The sequence below is a fragment of the Chaetura pelagica genome, unplaced genomic scaffold (genome assembly GCF_000747805.2).
Source record: "Chaetura pelagica isolate M959 unplaced genomic scaffold, ChaPel_1.0 scaffold150, whole genome shotgun sequence".
In the NCBI taxonomy this organism is placed as follows: domain Eukaryota; kingdom Metazoa; phylum Chordata; class Aves; order Apodiformes; family Apodidae; genus Chaetura; species Chaetura pelagica.
The window spans coordinates 1,462,479-1,481,647 of record NW_009952052.1 but is presented as its reverse complement, the minus strand read 5'-3'; the positions used below and the strand labels follow the sequence as shown (position 1 = coordinate 1,481,647).

At 37.4% G+C, this 19,169-nt stretch overlaps 1 protein-coding gene across 1 annotated transcript in view; it reads left to right on the top strand.

Annotated features, from left to right (window-relative positions):
- LMBRD1 (LMBR1 domain containing 1) overlaps positions 1–19,169 on the top strand; it is a 72,317-nt gene that overhangs the window by 19,240 nt on the left and 33,908 nt on the right. The window contains exons 7-8 of the mRNA XM_010003460.1: positions 3,217–3,305; positions 4,089–4,162. Of these exons, the coding sequence (XP_010001762.1) occupies positions 3,217–3,305; positions 4,089–4,162 (163 nt within the window). The remainder of the gene's footprint in view (positions 1–3,216; positions 3,306–4,088; positions 4,163–19,169) is intronic.

Here is a 19,169-nt window from a genome sequence, read left to right as displayed (position 1 = left end):
CAAAGAAACCAGAAAAGCTGGATTAAATTTGAAGTTTAGGGATATCTTATTCTTACCTGGATGTTTACCTTGCTCAGTTAGAAATCTTTGTGACTATTTGAGGAAGCATAGTAACTCTTTTGTGCCAGATTATATTGAAGGTTTTTTTCTAAGTTCATAACATCTCAAGGTAGCACTCCATTGCCTAAATTTCTAGCAGTAGTATTTGTGCCTCATATTATTTGTGTTACAAAGCCTCTTGCTGTGGCAAAATGCATGCGTGTAATAGCACTTAAATGCTCTGCAGACAGATAACTTGATGCAGTGTAACATTAAAAGCAGAGTATAGGGCAAATTTATACTGGGACACTTGGAACTAGTATTTACTTGCAATGCCTTTTCCTTTTTATAAATTATCTACTTTCCTTGAATGTAGGTTACTCTAAATATCATGTGCTGGAGTTAAGGGGCTTCACATACTCTAGTCTGCAGTAGGGGACTTTTATAGAGCATTCTGGTTTGAACTAAAATAGTGGCTTTTGAGGCTTATGAATGTTTGGTTCTAAAAGGAGTGTTTCCCTGACAGAGTTTGGAATTAAACTGGGTACTTTAAATTTTCTAGAACCATCGGTGTTTAAAAAGCTATGAATATGTCTAATGAGTCTATAAATGATTATGCAAATTATTTTATAGCAGAACTCACTTTAAGGAAATTAGTTTAAAGCTTGTGTGTTAGGAATTATTTTCCCAAAGATAACAGTTAATGGCACTCTTTGATTTGAAGTTCAAACTTCACCCTTCTACACCTGTGTACCATGCCAAAATGTAATAGTTTAAAACTGCTTGTCTTGCATTTAATTTCCTTGTTCTGCAGCAGAGATATTGATCTAGATCTTAATCGTAATATTCCCAGGATGTGTTTTAAACAGCATAGCAGTTTGCTTCTACTCTTAAAATTTCTGCAGTTAGTAATTTCATTTGTCTAGAACTCCCAAGTGTAAGACATCACATCATAGCTGAGCTGCTCTATTTGCTTGCACCAACTCAGGTCTCAGCTACATCTGTAAAACCTTGCACTGGCACTTGCACTCTACTCACTCGCTATCAGCGGACTGATTTGTGTTTCATGACAGCGATGATAGGTGAATAGAGTTACTAAGCATGGAAACTTCTCATTCTGTTGATAGCTGTGATGGCCCTCAAGCTGCATTGACCAGTTAGTCAACACAGCAAAATAACCAAAGCTTTTGCCAAATTTCTTCCTGATTACTCTGTGTAAATAATAAGCTTGGAGTGCTGTGTACTGTGCTGGTGCAATGGAAGAGCCGTGTTTTAGAAATTCTTTGGGAGTGTGGACTGGATGCAAGTCTGTAGATGGCTATGGACATTAACTCTGCCTTGTTCTTGTGGCCTGTTAAGCTAGAAGCCAAAAGTCTGTTCAGGTGGGCTAGCTAGCCTTCTGGCTAGTTTGCTATTATTTGAGGGGCTTTGGTCACTAAGGGAAATAAAATTCCTGCTTGCTTGGGACTAAGGTATGTGAATGTATAGTTCCTATATTCCTTTGAGTTCCTTATTGCATGGAACTTGAGCAGGAGCAGAATCAGATGTCCATATTCTTCAGTCAAGATTTTGCTGAGTACTAATTGAGGAGTGTGTGTAGTTGGTACTGTGGCTTCTGGTTGCTCTGATTAGTGTCCCTTGATATGCTGGTTGTAGCATCAGTTGTAGTATTGTTATCAGAAAAAAAAAAATAAATCCATATTGCTCTTGGAGGAGGGGAAAACGGGCAAGCAAGTTAAAAATATCCGAAGTTGTTATTCCATCTAATTTGTTCCCTGCATGTGGTCCACAAATTTATATTGATACCAAAATAAAAGAACTTGAGCTCACTTAGTATCTCAGAGTCTCTTATTTTAGTCCTCTGTAGTAAATAATCCTGCAGTTATTTGTGTTGCTATTTCTTCTAAGTAGAAATTTTGCTTGACTTTGTTTTAATACCTGTGTCTTGATCTTGCCTGGATGCTGTTTTACAGGAAGAATTACTACTAGAGTCACATGCAAGAGCAAAGCCTAGTGTTAGTTAGCATGCATGACTTAAGTAAATGCTGTCCTTAACCTACTTCTTGCACAGTCAAGAAGCTAAGTCGAACATTTTTAAGTTAAAATTTTTATTTTTAAAATTTAACTTTGTTTGCCAAGTACAGGTTTGGGTTTGATGTGGTAAGTGCACACAGTTTTAAGCACTAGCCTTTGAAACACACGCTTATGTGCTGCATTTGTAATATAAGGTGTACTCCTGGAAGATGTGTATTTGTTATTTATTTGGACTTGAAACGGATCTAATTATGTATTCTTTCTTACAAGTGTCCAGAAGATACTTGTGAACAGTCTTTATGGACTTTGGTCTGGTTTATCACATCCTTTAACTAAAATGTTTCTCTCCAAATCTGACTTGTGTGTGACTTGTAGCCATTCTGTTTTATATTTGGAAGCTATGGCTTCAAACTGGTATAAAGGTACTGGTTTTCCACCTGTCCAAAACTAAGAGTTTTGTCTGTGAAGGTGCTGAAGAGTTACTCTTCTCGGACTTCAGATAGAGACTGACAGCAGGAAGCTTTCAGCTAAGGGACTGTTCTGTCTGATACTCTTCTGAGCACTCTGCTAGTTAGTTGCTGCGTATTGGAAGGTCAAAAATATTTAATGAACTTCTATGCATTTCAGTTCTCTGGGCCATCTACAGAACAAGGAATGGAATGCAGCAGATATGCTATTATAGTAACAGAAGATAAACATGTCCCTTTAAACTTTAATACGGGAATAATTATTTATTTTATTCTAGTTTCTGGAAGTGTGAATATATAAGAGGATTTGCCTTAATTGATGCTTAAAGTTTTTGAACTCATCTGCACATCAGTAAAACCAGCATAGTAAATCAAATTATTAAATCTTTTAACAATGCTTGAGTGTAGGGTCCTTATCTCTGGTAGGACTGCTAAATAGAAAATCACTTGTTCATTGACCTCAGACCTGACTCTGCACACACTCACACATGTCCTCTGCTGACCTAAATAGAGCATTTGAGGGGAATGTGAAAGAAATCAAATAAATTTTTAAACCTGATGTCATACAATTTTTCTTCAGGAATAAATGGATTTCTATTTTCTTAACTTGAAAGTAGAATTATTTTTAAGTTTGACTGATTAGGGTAAGTAAGATCACTTTTGTGCTTTGTTGCAGTGCTTTTGTTCCTTTGGATATTCCCAACAAGAGTAATTCCACAGAATGGGAGAAAGTGAAGCTCCTGTTTGAAGAATTTGGAAGCAGCCGTAAGTTGGAGATCTGTTCTGAGCTTCGCATGAGTTGCTACGAACTTATTTGTCATACCCCTTAATGAACTGAACAAGAACACTAACTTTCTTGGTGACAGTTTTTTAGTTTGATTAACTGCTTACCTCTGCTAAATCTGCAATAAGTCAGACAAAAAATAAAATCTTTGGTTTCATTTCTAGAGTGATAGTAAGGCTACAGTAACTCCTTAGTCCTCTGACCTTGTCCCAGTTTGTACATCTGGATGTACTTGTTCTGAGTGAAGCAGATGCCTGCAGTCTGGCTTGTTTGGTTCTTTGAAGGATCCATTCTTGCCTGATTGTCTGGATAGTGCTTTATTATGAGAAATTAGGTGATACACAAAATAAAGATTAACTATCTAAAATGTATGCAGAAACTGTGGCAAGTACCACAGCACCCTGTAGAGGCCAGAAATAAGTCTTGAAGAGGCGTTAGACAGCTATGGGAGCAGGTTAATATGTGGCTGTTCAACCATTTGACTGACTGCAACATCTGTGAACTTACAGCAAAGGAGAGATGGCTGTCTTGTTTCTTGCAGTATTGGAGGAGGACCTACTGCCGACAAAAAGCTATGATAGGTGAATTTTTCATGCGAGTTGTTGCAGCTGGTAACTATATCTCATATATATATATATATATTTGGGGTGTTTTCTTCAATCTAATGGACTTAAAAATATCTTCAGGAAACCAGTTCAGGAAGAAATGTTCATATAACTTTACTGTATGAATTTTCAACAGGCTTTCTTTTTTTTAAATTCCAGATGGCTTGACTGCTCTTTCATTTTCCATAAGTTCCTTGACTGTGATTGGAATGTTGGCAGCTATCACTTACACAGTAAGTTGTTATGCAAATGTTTCAGGTCTTTACATTCATGGTACTTAACAGTTATCACTGCAAGTGATCACAGGCTATATATACCTGAATGGAAAACTGTAATCATGTAAGTAAGTAGCTTCAACAATTTTCTAGCTATGGCTTTTCATGTTTTGAAACACTACTTGTAAGCTTTTGAAATGAAAGGAATAATTTTTTTACTGCAGATTTAAGAATCACTGTTTCAGTACTTTAGCACAGATCAGACTTAAGTTAAATGTGTTTCTGCAAGGGGAAGTCTTATTCCTTGTGGCTTGTAACACACATTCACTGGCTTCTGGTTTTAGGCCTCAGCCTCTTCATACAGCAGTGGAGAACCAAATACTACTTTTTCTTAATCATTGAACTATGGCATAACCTAGACTTGGTCTAGTCAATCTATAATGCTGAATATAACCTTTTCTATAGATTTTTACATTGATGTTCTTACCTGCTAAGCTTTTCAATAAAAAGTTTGACATAATGACTTGATTTGTAAAGAAGAATGCAACATATTCTTGATCATAACTGTCTCTTTTTACAAAAGGCTTTTAATTCCATAAATAAAAATGTCTTTAACAGAGCATTGCTTCCCAGTTCTGTATTCCCAGAGTTAGAGTAAGGGTAAATATTAAGGCCTGTCAATGTTCAGTTTTAGGTATGAAGAATCTGCAGTATCTTATGTGATGTGTCTGAAATCAAGAATAGCTAAAATGTTAAAAGCAAAGAGTTTGAAAGTGTTTAGAGACTTGATTTCTAAAGCCTTTGGAATGTTCTTCTTAGTTCTAGGCATGCAACTGAACTACTGCAGTTCTTGCTGTAGCTTAGAATGATTCAGAAGTGTCCATTCTGAAAGGAATTGTAAATCATATAATTAAGGTTATGTTAGTTCAACTGTTTTACTCTTGCTTTTATGTGCAAAAGAGAGGAGCTACTTCAGCTTACTGGCTTTGGCCAACATCTGATGTTCATGTGATCACTTGCTTTTCCAATCCGTTATTTCTTCAGTCACAGAATAATCAGCTTGTTTGTAATGCTACGTGTATTAACTTGTCATCAAGGTGAAGTTTTGCAGCAAAGATGAAGATTTAGATATTAAGCTAACTGCAGACAAAACTTTAAAACATCTCAGATGTCAGTGTTTTCTAGATAAGTTCTAATCTTAAAGTTTGTGTCCTTGCTAAACTAACATCTTGTCCCATTGCAGGCTGGCTCTAACATGGTAAAGTTGTTTCCATGTAGCTTTGCTATCAAATTCTAAGTGGTTCTGTAACAATAGCTTATGTAATATTATTTTGAAGCATTGCTAGCCAAGGAGATGTTTTGTGGTAGCTTGTCAGGCAAAGCTTAAATGGATAAAATTATCATAGGACAAGAATAGAGGAAGAGTGTTTTAGCCGTAGCTGGGTAAGAGGGTAAAGTACCCTCCAAATACTTCCTTTAGACTATTAAGCAAATGTAATTGAGTAACAGGCATAGCTAATAATTTTCTGTCTCTATAGTAGTGACTTAAGATGCTGTAAGTTACAGCAGGATTAGGGGAGGCAATTTAGTACAGATTCTTAAATGTAAGTGTCTGAACATTGACAGCTTGGTGGTTGTCAGGCTCTGTGCAGTTAGGAAAGAGAGCAATTTGGTAGATCAGCTAGTAGATATAATACATTTTATTACTTTAAGCCTTTTGTGTCTGACATGGGTCACTAAATCATTTGGGCTATATTGCTGATATCTTGATCATGTGCTAGTCAAAAAAGATCCAGACCTTTGCTTAGCCTGTAATAACATGTCAGCTTGTAAACTTGTTTCCCTTAATTATGGAAGGATAGATTAATCTCTTATTCAATTGCATTGCTGCAGAGCATATGTAGTGTTTTTAACCTCCATGGGACTAACATTAAGAAGAAACTTATTAGTTGGGACAATATCCCCAGTTTTTTTCTAGTTACTCAAGTATGTTTTTTCTAACTATTAGTAAACATGTATAGGCATCTAAAATGCAATATTTTATGTTGAATTAATTTATTGATGTCTGAAATGTAAGCTGTGTTTAAAACAATAAAGTTTGGAAGTATTTTAATTTATTGCTAATATTCCCTACTTCCAGTGTTATATGCTTGTTTATTTTTGAGCACAGATTGGTAGTAGGCACCATTCAGCTGAGTATCACAATATATTTCTGTCCTTAAAACTAGCTGAACCTGGAAATATGTGACTTCCACTATGTTAAATAACTTCAGTGTGCTGTTGTCTGTGGTTTCTCAAATGAAGACAATACCTCTGTCCTCAGTGTTGTTGCCTTAGTCTTACTGTATTCAGAACTTGTACAAATCCTGAGTGGTAAATAAGATGAAGCAACAAGCATGATAAATAGTCTTCTCTGAATGCCTTAATTACTAAGATTTTAGGCTAATCTGTGGCTTTGAAAACTTCAGCTCAGGTATCCATGAAAATACCCGGAACACAGAATGACTATTTACTTACTTTATAACTGCTGTATTTGATCCTTCTGAAACTCTTGTTTTACAGTAGGTGTTAAGGCAGGATAGGAGAAACAGAGGAGAAATGCTCAAAGCCCCATCCAATCTGGTCTTGAACATTTCCAGGGAGGTGGGCATCCAAAGCTTCTCTGGGCAGCCAGTGTCCCACCACCCTTACAGTGAAGGATTTTTTCCTAATGTGTACCTTAATCTACCCTCTTCCACTTGAAAGCCATTACTCCTTGTCCTATTGCAATATGCAAAGTCCCTCCCCAGCTTTCTTATAGGTCCCCTTTTAGGTACTGGAAGGCTGCTCTAAGGTCTTCCTGGAGCCAATAGAAGGTCTGTGTACTCCAGGTTGGAGCAGGAGTAGATTTTTGGGTTTTTTTTATGTTCTAGTTCTTTCCTAACTCTTTGCCCACTGTCCAGAATAGGCCTTCATATGTAAACCATTTTCACCTTTAAGACCCTGACAGTGTGAGCAGTGCTGTTCTGGTGGTCTGAAGAATGAATTACCATGTGACAGCATGTGGATACTATGTACCTTCGTTCCAGTTTATACTGTAGCTGGGTTTTTCCCAGTGGTTTGACAATGCAAAAGTTACTTCAGTAGTGAAAAGTTCCTGGGGTATCACACTTCCCAAAGCCTCTGAGAGATATGGGCCCAGAATGTAGCCTGTCAGTCTCTTAGCAGTTTGTATTACTCCACTCCCTCTAACTGGGAGAAGGAGAAGCATAATTCTGGAAACAGTAACTGTTTTTCTCCTGAACTTCCCACATCTTTGTGTTGTGAATTTTTTTTTTTTTTTTTCTGCCTTAGTCTTATATAAAAGAAAAATCACCTAGATAAAAGAGTTACTCCTTGTCCTATTGCAATATGCAAAGTCCCTCCCCAGCTTTCTTATAGGTCCCCTTTTAGGTACTGGAAGGCTGCTCTAAGGTCTTCCTGGAGCCAATAGAAGGTCTGTGTACTCCAGGTTGGAGCAGGAGTAGATTTTTGGGTTTTTTTTATGTTCTAGTTCTTTCCTAACTCTTTGCCCACTGTCCAGAATAGGCCTTCATATGTAAACCATTTTCACCTTTAAGACCCTGACAGTGTGAGCAGTGCTGTTCTGGTGGTCTGAAGAATGAATTACCATGTGACAGCATGTGGATACTATGTACCTTCGTTCCAGTTTATACTGTAGCTGGGTTTTTCCCAGTGGTTTGACAATGCAAAAGTTACTTCAGTAGTGAAAAGTTCCTGGGGTATCACACTTCCCAAAGCCTCTGAGAGATATGGGCCCAGAATGTAGCCTGTCAGTCTCTTAGCAGTTTGTATTACTCCACTCCCTCTAACTGGGAGAAGGAGAAGCATAATTCTGGAAACAGTAACTGTTTTTCTCCTGAACTTCCCACATCTTTGTGTTGTGAATTTTTTTTTTTTTTTTCTGCCTTAGTCTTATATAAAAGAAAAATCACCTAGATAAAAGTGAGGCATTAGTAGACAGGCAAGTCTGTGAGACATTGTCTGTTATGCCTCTGACTTGACAAGTAAGGAGGTAGGCATGTCTTTTTTTCAGTCAGCCTTCTGCATGCCTATCAAATTGTTTGTCCTGGTTTCTAAAGGTGGGAGTCCTTTGTGTGTAGTCATCAATCCACTGCTTGATAATATGTGGTAGATTGGTTTTCTTAAGCACAAATAGATAAGGCCTTTATATAAGGTTCAACACAAGAACAAAGACACCTACTTCAAAATTTTCCAGAGGTGATTGGAAAAAAAGCTAGAGAGAATACATGGGGACACAGTATGGAGTATCTGAGTTACCTTCTCTCTGAACAGAGGCATCTCAGATCTTTGGTTTATACTAGTTAAGAATTGAGGATATGTAGTACAGATATAACCACATTTTTTTGTTCCCCTGGCTTTTGAATATCCTGTCCCCTTGCTGGTGTTGCAATTCTATTGTTAAAGGGAAGCTTAGAACAGGTGTAGTTGGTCTTCTGCACACTCATGCACACTCATATTCACCTTTTTACTCTAAAGAAAAAAAATATCGATTCTAAATTAACATCTATGAATGTCGTATTGTAATCAATGATATGTTAGCAAGTACTTTCATATCTAATTATAAATGGTTTTACATTGAATGCCTACTACTTAACACAAAATAGTAAAAGTAAATAAGAATACTGTGTCTGCACTGACTGTAGTTGACTGACTCAAAATGTATTTTATGGAAGAGTACCATGAGGCAGATGTATAAAATGGTTCTATTTAAGGCTCTTGAAGTGCAATTTATCCATTCTGCAATTAATCAAATTCATTTAACTGTGCTGCTTTGTGTGGCCTTCAGTGTGAAAAATAAGATTATGGCAGTTCTAAAATTGCACTTCTGCATTGTGGTAATATACAATACTGTGAGAAGCTGGGTAAAAGAGGCTTTGCCATTGACAGCAAGCAGCCTTGAATTTGAGAAGACACTGAGAGCAAAAGCTCACTTCTTAATGTGTATGCTTCTAGGCTTTCTCTCTGGAAGCATACTCTTCTGCTTCCACAGGAGGAGGGATGCAGGGAGGGGTGTTCTTTAGATTGTAAATAGCAACACTTTAAATTATGGAACTAACAAATTTAACCCAATGACTAATCTAGTTAAAATCTATTTTTTAAGGAGTACCATTGGCATTGATCCAGTGTTCTGGGCCTCTCAAGGCCTAAGTTGATTTAATGTATTGCTCTTCATGAACAGCTCCCCATATACTTCAAGAAAGAACAGACTTCATCAGACTACACAATATTGTAACATTTGGTATGGGGGAGGTTTTTTTGGTAGGGAGCAGGTGGGTGAGGGACAAGACAAAATGATCATTATGCTGGACCAGACTTGCTGACAACTGAGGACTTGTGTTACTGAGTATCATAAGTGGATAACAGTACAGTCATTGTGGCTGTCATTATATTTGCTTGCTGGTTGTTATGTTCTGTGGATTCCAACATCAAAATCAGTTCACTGAATTTGACATGGTACCTACAGAAAAGAGCTTTTCTTGTAGCTTGAGGAGAAAAGCAAAATTTTGCTACTGAGTTGTGAGCTTCTCAGCTTCTGAATGGAGGTAGCATGAAATACGCTGTTAAAGCCAGGGATACTAAAGAAATAAAACTGCTTTGGTATGAAAAACTCCTGAGTTACTAAATTTCTGTGAAATACCAGTTAAGATGGGGAAGGATTAGTAGCACATACTGAATCTGAAGGCATCTCATGTCTGAGGGTAAATCACTGGGAGGGTACTAGCATAGAAATTGTCAGTTTAAGGAGTTAATGTGAAAATTGCTTCTCCCAGCAGAGATCAGGGCTTCCTCAAAACTATTTTCAGTGATGACTTTATATAGAAGCTGGAGTATGTTTCTGCAGATACTCTTAGTTAAAAGCAAGATATTATAAGAGTTAGGTTTTAATTAAAATTTTACACTTGCTCTGAAATGTTGCTTATGAGTCAACAGTTAATATTTGAATAAAGGAGCCATTAAAATGTTTTATGGCATCTCTTACCACCATGTCATTCAAATGAGGATAGAAATGAGACGTGAGGAAGATGACAGAGGAGGAGAAGGAGGAGTGCTCGAAGAGAGGACCTCGACTCCACACTAAGTGGAAAATAAATTGGCTTATTCTGTTCAGTTTTCCATATGATGTCTGGGACAGTCCTGCCACAGAATGTGGCAGGTGAACCTGTAATGTTGTCTGGCTGTGGGCTGTGTGGTTTTTGTGTCTGAACCTTTTGCAGTAGTGTTAGCTTTCTGCAGGAAAAACAGCTTCTCTAACACTTGGTTGCAAAATGAAAGGTGTCTAGCATGAGGCTAAACGTTTTGAAGACAGTGTGTAAAGATAAGCTAGAACAGATGTATTAGTTTTATTTGACAAATCCCTGGCATTATTAAAAAATCTATAACAGCAAATTATCAAATTGCCTCTTACTTTTGTCTTGAATACTTTTGTTCTATGGGCTGTTTGTTTTCTACTATAGCCATTCCAATGAGCAGTTTTTCTTCCTAAGGTACTTGTTGTATTAGCAAATGGGCACAGAACTGAGCTAATTTTCCAGAAAGTTAAAACTTTTTATGGAGTGTAGTAGGCTTGAAGGCTAGCACCAAAAAGAAAAACAAAAATCACTTGGATGTGTGATTAAATGTAACACTGTTTTAACAATGAGTTGCTTGAAATTTAGTATGATAACAGTTTAGGTGACTACTGTTTCTGTACCTTTTTCATATTGCTACAGTAGCATTTTTAAAAAGTAAACATTCTGAGAGCAAGTATATGCACAGGTATGCATAGCACTTAACTTTTGAAGCTTCAAAAACTGTATTCTGAAGAATACTTTTGAACTAAACTGTTTCTGGCATAATGCTTTCCACTTCAGCATTCATCTCTTGACACACTAATATACTGTTAGAAAATGTTAATATCTGTAGTCAGTGACGTAGCCCATGTTGAGAGTCTCCCATAAGATATTCGGAGAAGCTTGTAAAATAGGGGCTGGATTAGTGAGGTGGATTGAAAAATGGCTGGATGACTGGGCCCAGCTGGTGGTGATCAGTGGCATGAAGTCTAGTTGGAGGCCAGTCACTAGTGGTGTATGCCAGGGGTCAGTACTGGATCCTGATCGACATTTTCATTAATGATGGGGATGATGGAGCAGAGTATGCCCTCAGCAAGCCTGCAGGTAGCACAAAACTGGGAGGAGTGGCTGATACTCCAGAGTTAAACTAACATCCAGAGGGATCTTGACAGGCTGGAGAAATGAGCTGATAGGAACCTCTTGAAGTTCAGCAAAGGGAAGTGCAAAGTTCTGCAGCTACAGAGGAACAAATCAAGGCACCAATATATGCAGGGGACCACATTGTAGGAAAGCACATTGAAGTGAGGGACCTGGGGGTTTTGGTGGACACACAGATAACCATGAGGCAGCAATGTGTCCTTGTTGCATAGAAGGCTAATGGGATCCTGGTCTGCTTTAGGCAGTATATTGCCAGCGGGCCATTGGAGGTGGTCCTTCTCTGCTCAGCCCTGGTGAGGCAGCACCTGGTGTGCTGTGTCCAGTTCTCAGTACAAGAGAGATATGGAGCTACAGGAGGGGGTCCAGTTAAGAGCCACAAAGACTGCTAAGGGACTTTCCTTCTATGTGGAAAGGCTGAGCATTGTTTAACCTAATTCTGGGGAAAACAAAACAAAACCAAACAAACCAAACGTAGTACTTATTAATGTAAGCAATGCAAATTGTTTTCCAATTTTGTAACTTTAAAAACTTGATTTTACAAGAAGCAAACCTTTATGCTTTTGTGGATTGATTTAAAACATATACATATTTTTTAGCCATGGAAGCAGCAGTTATGTTTCTTGTGACTAACTTTGAGCTGATCCTTATGAGCATGGTCTTCTAGAATATAATACTAAAACTCATGTGTCATGTTGCATTTCCCTGCTGGATACATTGAAGAATAGTCTTTTCTTGACACTGGTACTTTGGAAGACTGGGAAGGGGGGATAAAGGTGTAACTAGGGAAGATGCACATTCTGAATTTTTAACTTTCTAAAGGGGAGTCATAAAATAGTGGTTTTATCAAAGTTGTAAATGAAGTCTACAAATGTTCACGATAGATGTATTGATAGTACTGATGAGCATATACATGGATACAAGTACATGCAATGCTTAAATGAATAACACTGTTTAAACTTATTTCTTGATATGGCTCAATTTTCAACATAATAATGAACTGGTAATTGGTTTTCTGTTTTAAAGCTTTACTAACACAAAACTTTACTAACACAAAGTCTGCTTTTCTTTGGGATTATATTATGCATAATACTGAAATATAGCACTTGATATTTAAAATTGTTTTGTAAGAAATTTGAGTAAGTGATCCTCAGGGGGGGTCTGCAAATCCATGACCTTGATGATTTATACTGGCAGCTTTCTATGTCTATAAACATGGAATATAACATGAAAATGATAAATTAGGGCTGCAGTGCTTTATTTGAAACAGTTTCACAGATGATGTAGTTTGCATCTCTTCTTTCATTAATGTGTTTTGCATTGAAATGGTTTTATATTGCCTTAGGTATTAGTACAATAGTTGTTGTCAGCTCCAGATTGCTATTTGAATTCAAGGCAGAATAATGTATTACACAATGATAGGCAGATTAATTTTTGAGTTATTTTTGTGCATCTCGTTTAGTGTGTCCTTGAAGGATGATTATAATTGGCTCTAATTTTTTGAAAACACTTAATAAGCATTAGATTTCTTATGAACTTGTAGAGTGATCCTCTTTCCTCCATCCTGAAAGAGATGTTGCAAAGCTTAGTTTGTCTTCTCACAAACTTAATGACCTCTTCACACCAAATTTTTTTTTGTCTAGAGTATGATTTACTTGTCTTGCAGTCAACTTATTTTTATTGACAGCTAAAAAGCTTGAAGCCCTTTATAATCTGTCTAACTTTAGAAGTACTAATTTACTACTGATTTTCTTTTAGCTTGACATCAAACAGCTATTGAGAAATCCATAAGTTAGTTGCATTCATCATCATTAGCACTTAATCACTTAAATGTCAATTCTTAAATATAAAAGTAATTTCTAATGTTCGTTTCTCCATGAGGAAGTAAAGAACTGAAATAGCAAACCAGTTTGAATGTTCTTTGTTTTAACAGCTTGATACCTACTACTCTGTTTGAGAACAGTAGATACTAAACTATTGGATCAATTATAGTTTTCATAGAATAAAATCAGAGAATGGCTTGAGTTGGAACAGACCTTAAAGATCATCTAGTTCCAATCCCCCTGCATGGGTAGGGACAACTCCCACTAGACTAGGCTGCTCAAAGCCCCATCCAACCTGACCTTGAACACTTCCAGGGATGGGGCATCCACAGCTTTGTTGGGCAACCTGTTCTAGTGTCTCACCACCCTCACAAAGATTTTTAAAGTTGCAGCTTTAAAATAAGTTTATCTTTTGTTTGGTGGTGAATGCTTTTCTAAGTCTGATGGAGCAATCCAGAAGATGGCACCTGGACAAAATAGCCATGTCAACTGAAACAGTGAACTTTTTACAGATATGTCCAGTAAGAACAAGTTCACTGTGCATAGTAGAACAAGTGTAGTGAAGAGGCTGTCATACTTGGTTTCTGCATCTTAGAAACCCTGACCACTTTTTTTGCCACTTAAACATTGACAAATAAGTACATCAGTCTTTAGTCTCCACAGTGTCAAGTCAAACATTAATATGAAAAATGAAGGTGAATGTGTACCAAGAAAGAGTGATGTATGTTAGCAAAATGGTTAAAGAAGTAATCAATGCACTGTTCCAGTGTGCAGCAGATGGCACAAAGTGCCATACTGAACATGCCAGTTCAGTTTGGTCAGTCTGTTCTGTGTTTTGAGATATTTTTATAGCAATGTTTATGCATTATTTATGTGCCCTTATAGCAAATTAAAAGTTAGCCTATTGACTGATTTTTCCAAGGTGAATAGCATGAGATTTTCCTAAATAAACCAAACGAAAACCCATCAATGAGATGGTCTGTCATCTTCAGATGCATTTAGAAGGCTTGTTCCTTTATTTTTCACAATTTAGGGATGATGTGTGAATTATTGTCACTGTTTTCCATGCTTTATGATGTTCTGGAAATGAGCCTCTTGAATTCCAATTTTTGCCTTTAGAATGCTAGCATGTGTAGATAGCCAGAAATTGAAAGAGATTTCTTCAATGTGAGAAAGTAGATGATTGTTACTCTTAAGAGTCATCTTGCTTTACAGGAAAACTGTGCAGTCTAGATGCACATAGAAGAAAGGTACAATTTCAAAAAAGGTGGAGTTGTAGTTCCTCTTACAAAAGCTCAGAAGTGTTTACCTGTATTGGTAGGATAAATAACAGTGCACCGCATTTGAGGCTACTTATTTGGGCTAGCTTGACTCCCTGAAGCAATACTGACAAGGGTGCATTGTATCCATGTGAAACAGAGTTGCTATGAGAGATAAAAGGTATTGTAGTGGGACTTCCCTCGTGCTTAACAGTTTAAATAAAAAGCTGATTAAGATTCTTGAAATGGAGGTGGTTTGGAGGGACATTTATATTGAGATAAACTAACTGTGTTTCTTTAAAGCACTGCACACCCTAAGGTAGAGTTCACCTGCTTTTTAACTGGAATAGATGCAATTTTGATCACAATTTTGATCAATTTTTGGTAGAGTTGGACATTTTGTCTTTCATAGTTATGCTTCCAGGTGAAGTCTTGAGGAAAGCTATTGTAAGGCAACAGGAATTCTAATATTTGTGCATTTAAAGGTGTATCTTATTTCTTTTATTCGGTGATACAATAGGCTGTTTCATGTGATCTCACTAGAGGGCAGTGCTATGCAAGAAATGTCCGTCAGTATTGATTTTTACACTTTTTGCACGTGATTATATATCCACCTTTTAAAACACCTCAGTGATAGCACTTAAAAGCCAAATCTGCTTGATATATGGACCTCTAAAAATAAATGGCATGGGTTGGGGGAGAGTTTTGTTATGCTGTAGAAGTACTTTCTGACAATTTCTTGAGATCACAAGTTCAATTCTTAAATACCTTTATTAAGAAAAAGTTGGTAAACTAAATTCAGTTAAAGTGCTCATTGTGTACCAAACTGATCAGAAACAACTGTTCTGTTTCTATTCTAAGAGGGATTATCCTGTTTGGGCCACAAGTTAATCATCAGTGTGTTAACTTACTAGCTGAACATAGCAGATATAGAAAGTGAAACATAATCAACTTCTAATTAAACTATAATGCCTGATGGCTTCAGCCTTTTTGGCAATAGATGTTGGAACTTAGCTTTAACTCATTTAAAATCATATTTTCTAAAGGCATTTTTTATCTTAATTTCAGTGTGTTTTTTAATGTGTTCCTTATGATTGATCTGTGTGCTTGTGGCTAATCTGGTTTATTATTGGGTATTCCCACCTTAATATACCTTGTTCAGTGGAATTCTTTGCTAGCTTGTGCAATTTGAAAATGTTAAAGTGGTGATTATGGTTCTCAGTGGAAAACCTTTCTGGATCTCAAGAATTTATCCCTGACATAGTCGCTTGGAGCAACTTCTGTAAAATATGATTTTACAACTTGTCCCTACTTCAAATTTTTGTCTTCTGTTTATGAGTGACCAAGCTAATAAGTACTATTTCATTATCTAGCTATGGGCTATGTGAGTTCAGCAAGTCTAAGGTGTTGTAATATGCAGAGTCTGAATGAGACCAAAGGATCAGAAGACCAACTCTTTTTTCTATCTTAACTGTGGAAGGACAGGAGAATAGTTGGATCTACTGGAGACAGGATGGGAAGGGAACAAACACCAGAAAAGTGAAGATGAGGCAAACGACAAGCAATGCTCATGTAATCTCTGTTGAGGTATTTTAGTGCCCTGTGTGGAGCACAGAGTGTATTTGGGTTTGGTGACATGCTGAGGGAACAGCTAGGGTAGCTTTTCAGTGTTCGGCAGTGCCTGCTGATACTGCATAAGTAAAATTGAACAAGTTGTTGCTTTCATGTGAGTTACAGGCTCCTCCTTCACTGATGACAGATTGCTGTGCAAATTCCTGTCTTAGACTTAGCTACCACTTCTTTGAATAAGAAATAAAAACTCTTAAGAGCTTTTTTTAGACTGTTCTTTTTGTAGGATAGGTAAGCTGGATTTTCTGTTGCTTTCCTTGAATTGGTCTTTTTTTTTTCCCTTCTTCTTCAGGGTAGAAAGCCACATACTTCAAGAGATCTATAAAGTATAAATATGAACTTAATCCTTCCACAGCTATTATCTCTATTGCCTGTGGGCAGACTTTCAAATCAGCTGCTCATGGATGGTGTCTTTAATTTGTACTTAATAGGTAGTGAGCTCTTTGGATTTTACTTTCCAGCCCTTAAGCTAACTGATCAGGATGATGTCAGAATATTCTATGATTCTATATCTTGTATGGATCACTTGTGGGGATTCAAGAAAGGAATATTAGCTAAAATATGTTTGTTTAAATATAAATATATATATATAATACAGCTTCTATTCAGACCTGTGACATGTGAGATGATTCATCTTCATGTCCTTCATTCTATGTATTTGTCTTGAAGGACCAGTGTGGCTTTTTCCCCTCACTAATGATGAGAGGCTTACTTGCATAATCATCTCACTATTAGCATATTTTATGTTCGAAGAAGGGATTAAACTGCCTTTATCACTAGAGCAAGCTTGATGTTCAAGTATGTAATGCACATCTGCAAAAACAGCAAAACAATGCATCACTTAGAGATTTGGCACTTTGCTTTGTAGAAACTTAGATTTAGGAAATTTAGAACTCTGAGTTTTATTCCTTAACCCTGTCTGTGGAGTGAATAATTATCTGTTAGTTGATGGTGGCTGTTTGAAGAACAGGTGGAAGCCTCTGCTTAATGGTGCAATCTAATTGCTTCTAAGCTTGTATTTGTAAATTTGTGTAGACATACTGTCATAGCAGTTTCTCATTACATGTATTTCTCCATACTGAATGTCTTTGGCTCTGGATGGAAATACTTTGAGTTCTGCAGAGGAACCTTGGTTAGATTGCAGCCTGCATTCTGGTTACAAAATTGGATGGTGTTTATATTTTTACTTAAGTTTTGAAGTTAATGCTACTAGCAACCAGACCTGAGTGAGGTCTTTACAGTCAGTATTGGCTCAATACTACTTAGTCTTCATAAATTATATGGATGATGGGATTGAATATATAGCAATCAAACTTGAGAATCTTATCAAACTGAGAGAATTGTATACAACAGAATGAAGAGCCATCATAGAGATATTGGCAGGTGAGAAGATTGGGCCAGCAAGAATGACATCAGGTTTAAGCAGATGTTAAGGCTTATCTTGAATGGATTAGTTCTAAGCAACAGTTCATTCTGGTGTCTGACTGGCTGGGGGATGGCCCTGCTGAAAAAGACATGGAAGTCCTAGTAAGATGGCAAGCTGAGCATAAGCCATCAGTGTGTCCCATAGCAGAAAGGCAAATGGTATCCTGGGCTGCGTCAGCAAGAACATAGCCAGTAGATGAAGGGATGTGGTTATTCCGCTGGACGGAATACTGTAGTTTGTTTTGGTTCCCCAGTTTAAGAAACTGAAACTGTAGAGCCTTTAGTGCAGGCTTGTGAAAATTATCAGTTAGAGAACACAAGTCATAAAGAAAAGCTGAAGAAGAGATGGGTTATGGATTGGGGAAGACTGCTATCTAGCTCCTGTAGATAGCAAAGCAGCTTGAGCCTCTCAAAGGAGATACTAATAAAGGGAGTAAAGTTAAATTATTTTAAAAGTTACATTATTTTCCTTACCTGAAATACTTACTCTAGTAGGTAGGCCTTTCTGTGGCTATATAGCTGTGTTCAAACCAGAACTTTTAGAATGTCTTGGAAAGCATAAAATGTTTTTGCCATTACTGGCCTCTAATGAGATGTCTTTCACTTGTACAGCTTTTACAACAGAAAACTCTAAAATAAGGACTGGAATTGTCTCGTATATTTTGTAGCTAAAGAAAAGTGAGTTTAACTTTCTTTGGAACAGTCTGTAAACAGTGCTGCAAATACTTTTTTTAAAGCTGTATTTTTGGGTGACAAATGAGGCTGTGTCAGCTATGAAATCATGAAATGCCAAGCAGATAGCTAATAGCCTACCTTATTCTCTAGGAGTCTGTGGTCAAAACGATTCTAATACTTTATAGGAATACAAGTTATGTAGTTACAAGTTGTCAAAGATCTAGCTGAATGTGTTCTTCACTAATACATACTTGAAAAAATATTTGAAGGAAAGTATGTCTCCTACCTTTATTTAAATGCTTTATTTGGTTTGTATTCTTATTAGAAACACATTAAGCACGACAAGATACTCCCCAGCTAACGCTTCTGACACCAGAAATTAATGTCGCGATCCGCGACCTATTATACCTCCTTTTTGGAGTGTATTAAGCTTATCAGGATTTGCTGAAGAGGTCCGCACATGGGTATCGCGTCACACGGAGACAGGGGCTTTGGCCCTGACTTTTCAAGTGAATAACTTGCTCAGTGCTTACTAATATTTCTAATAACAGCAGCCAATCCCCAATTAGAATTTACGAAATGCACGGTTTATTGTGGGGAAAACAAAGCAATTTGGGGCAGGAGGTTCAAAAGGAGTGATTAAAACACATTAAATATATATGGGAACACCTTAGTTACACACCTTATTTACTTATTTAAGTGAGGGAAGGAGGAGGAAATATGCCCGACACTGTTCCCGTATAGGGTCGCGATTTGTGTGCAGGTAAGACAGGATTATACTTCCTCCTATAAGCTGGGGTAGCCGGAATTGTCTCACCACGCTGCGGCAAAGATAGGACGAGCTGGGTCGAGCTGGGTCTGGCTGGAGCGAAGCGGAACCAGGCGAGAGCCAGGACTAGGCGAGCTGGGGCTCGGGCTTCAGCCGGGGCTCCAAGCACAGGTCGCC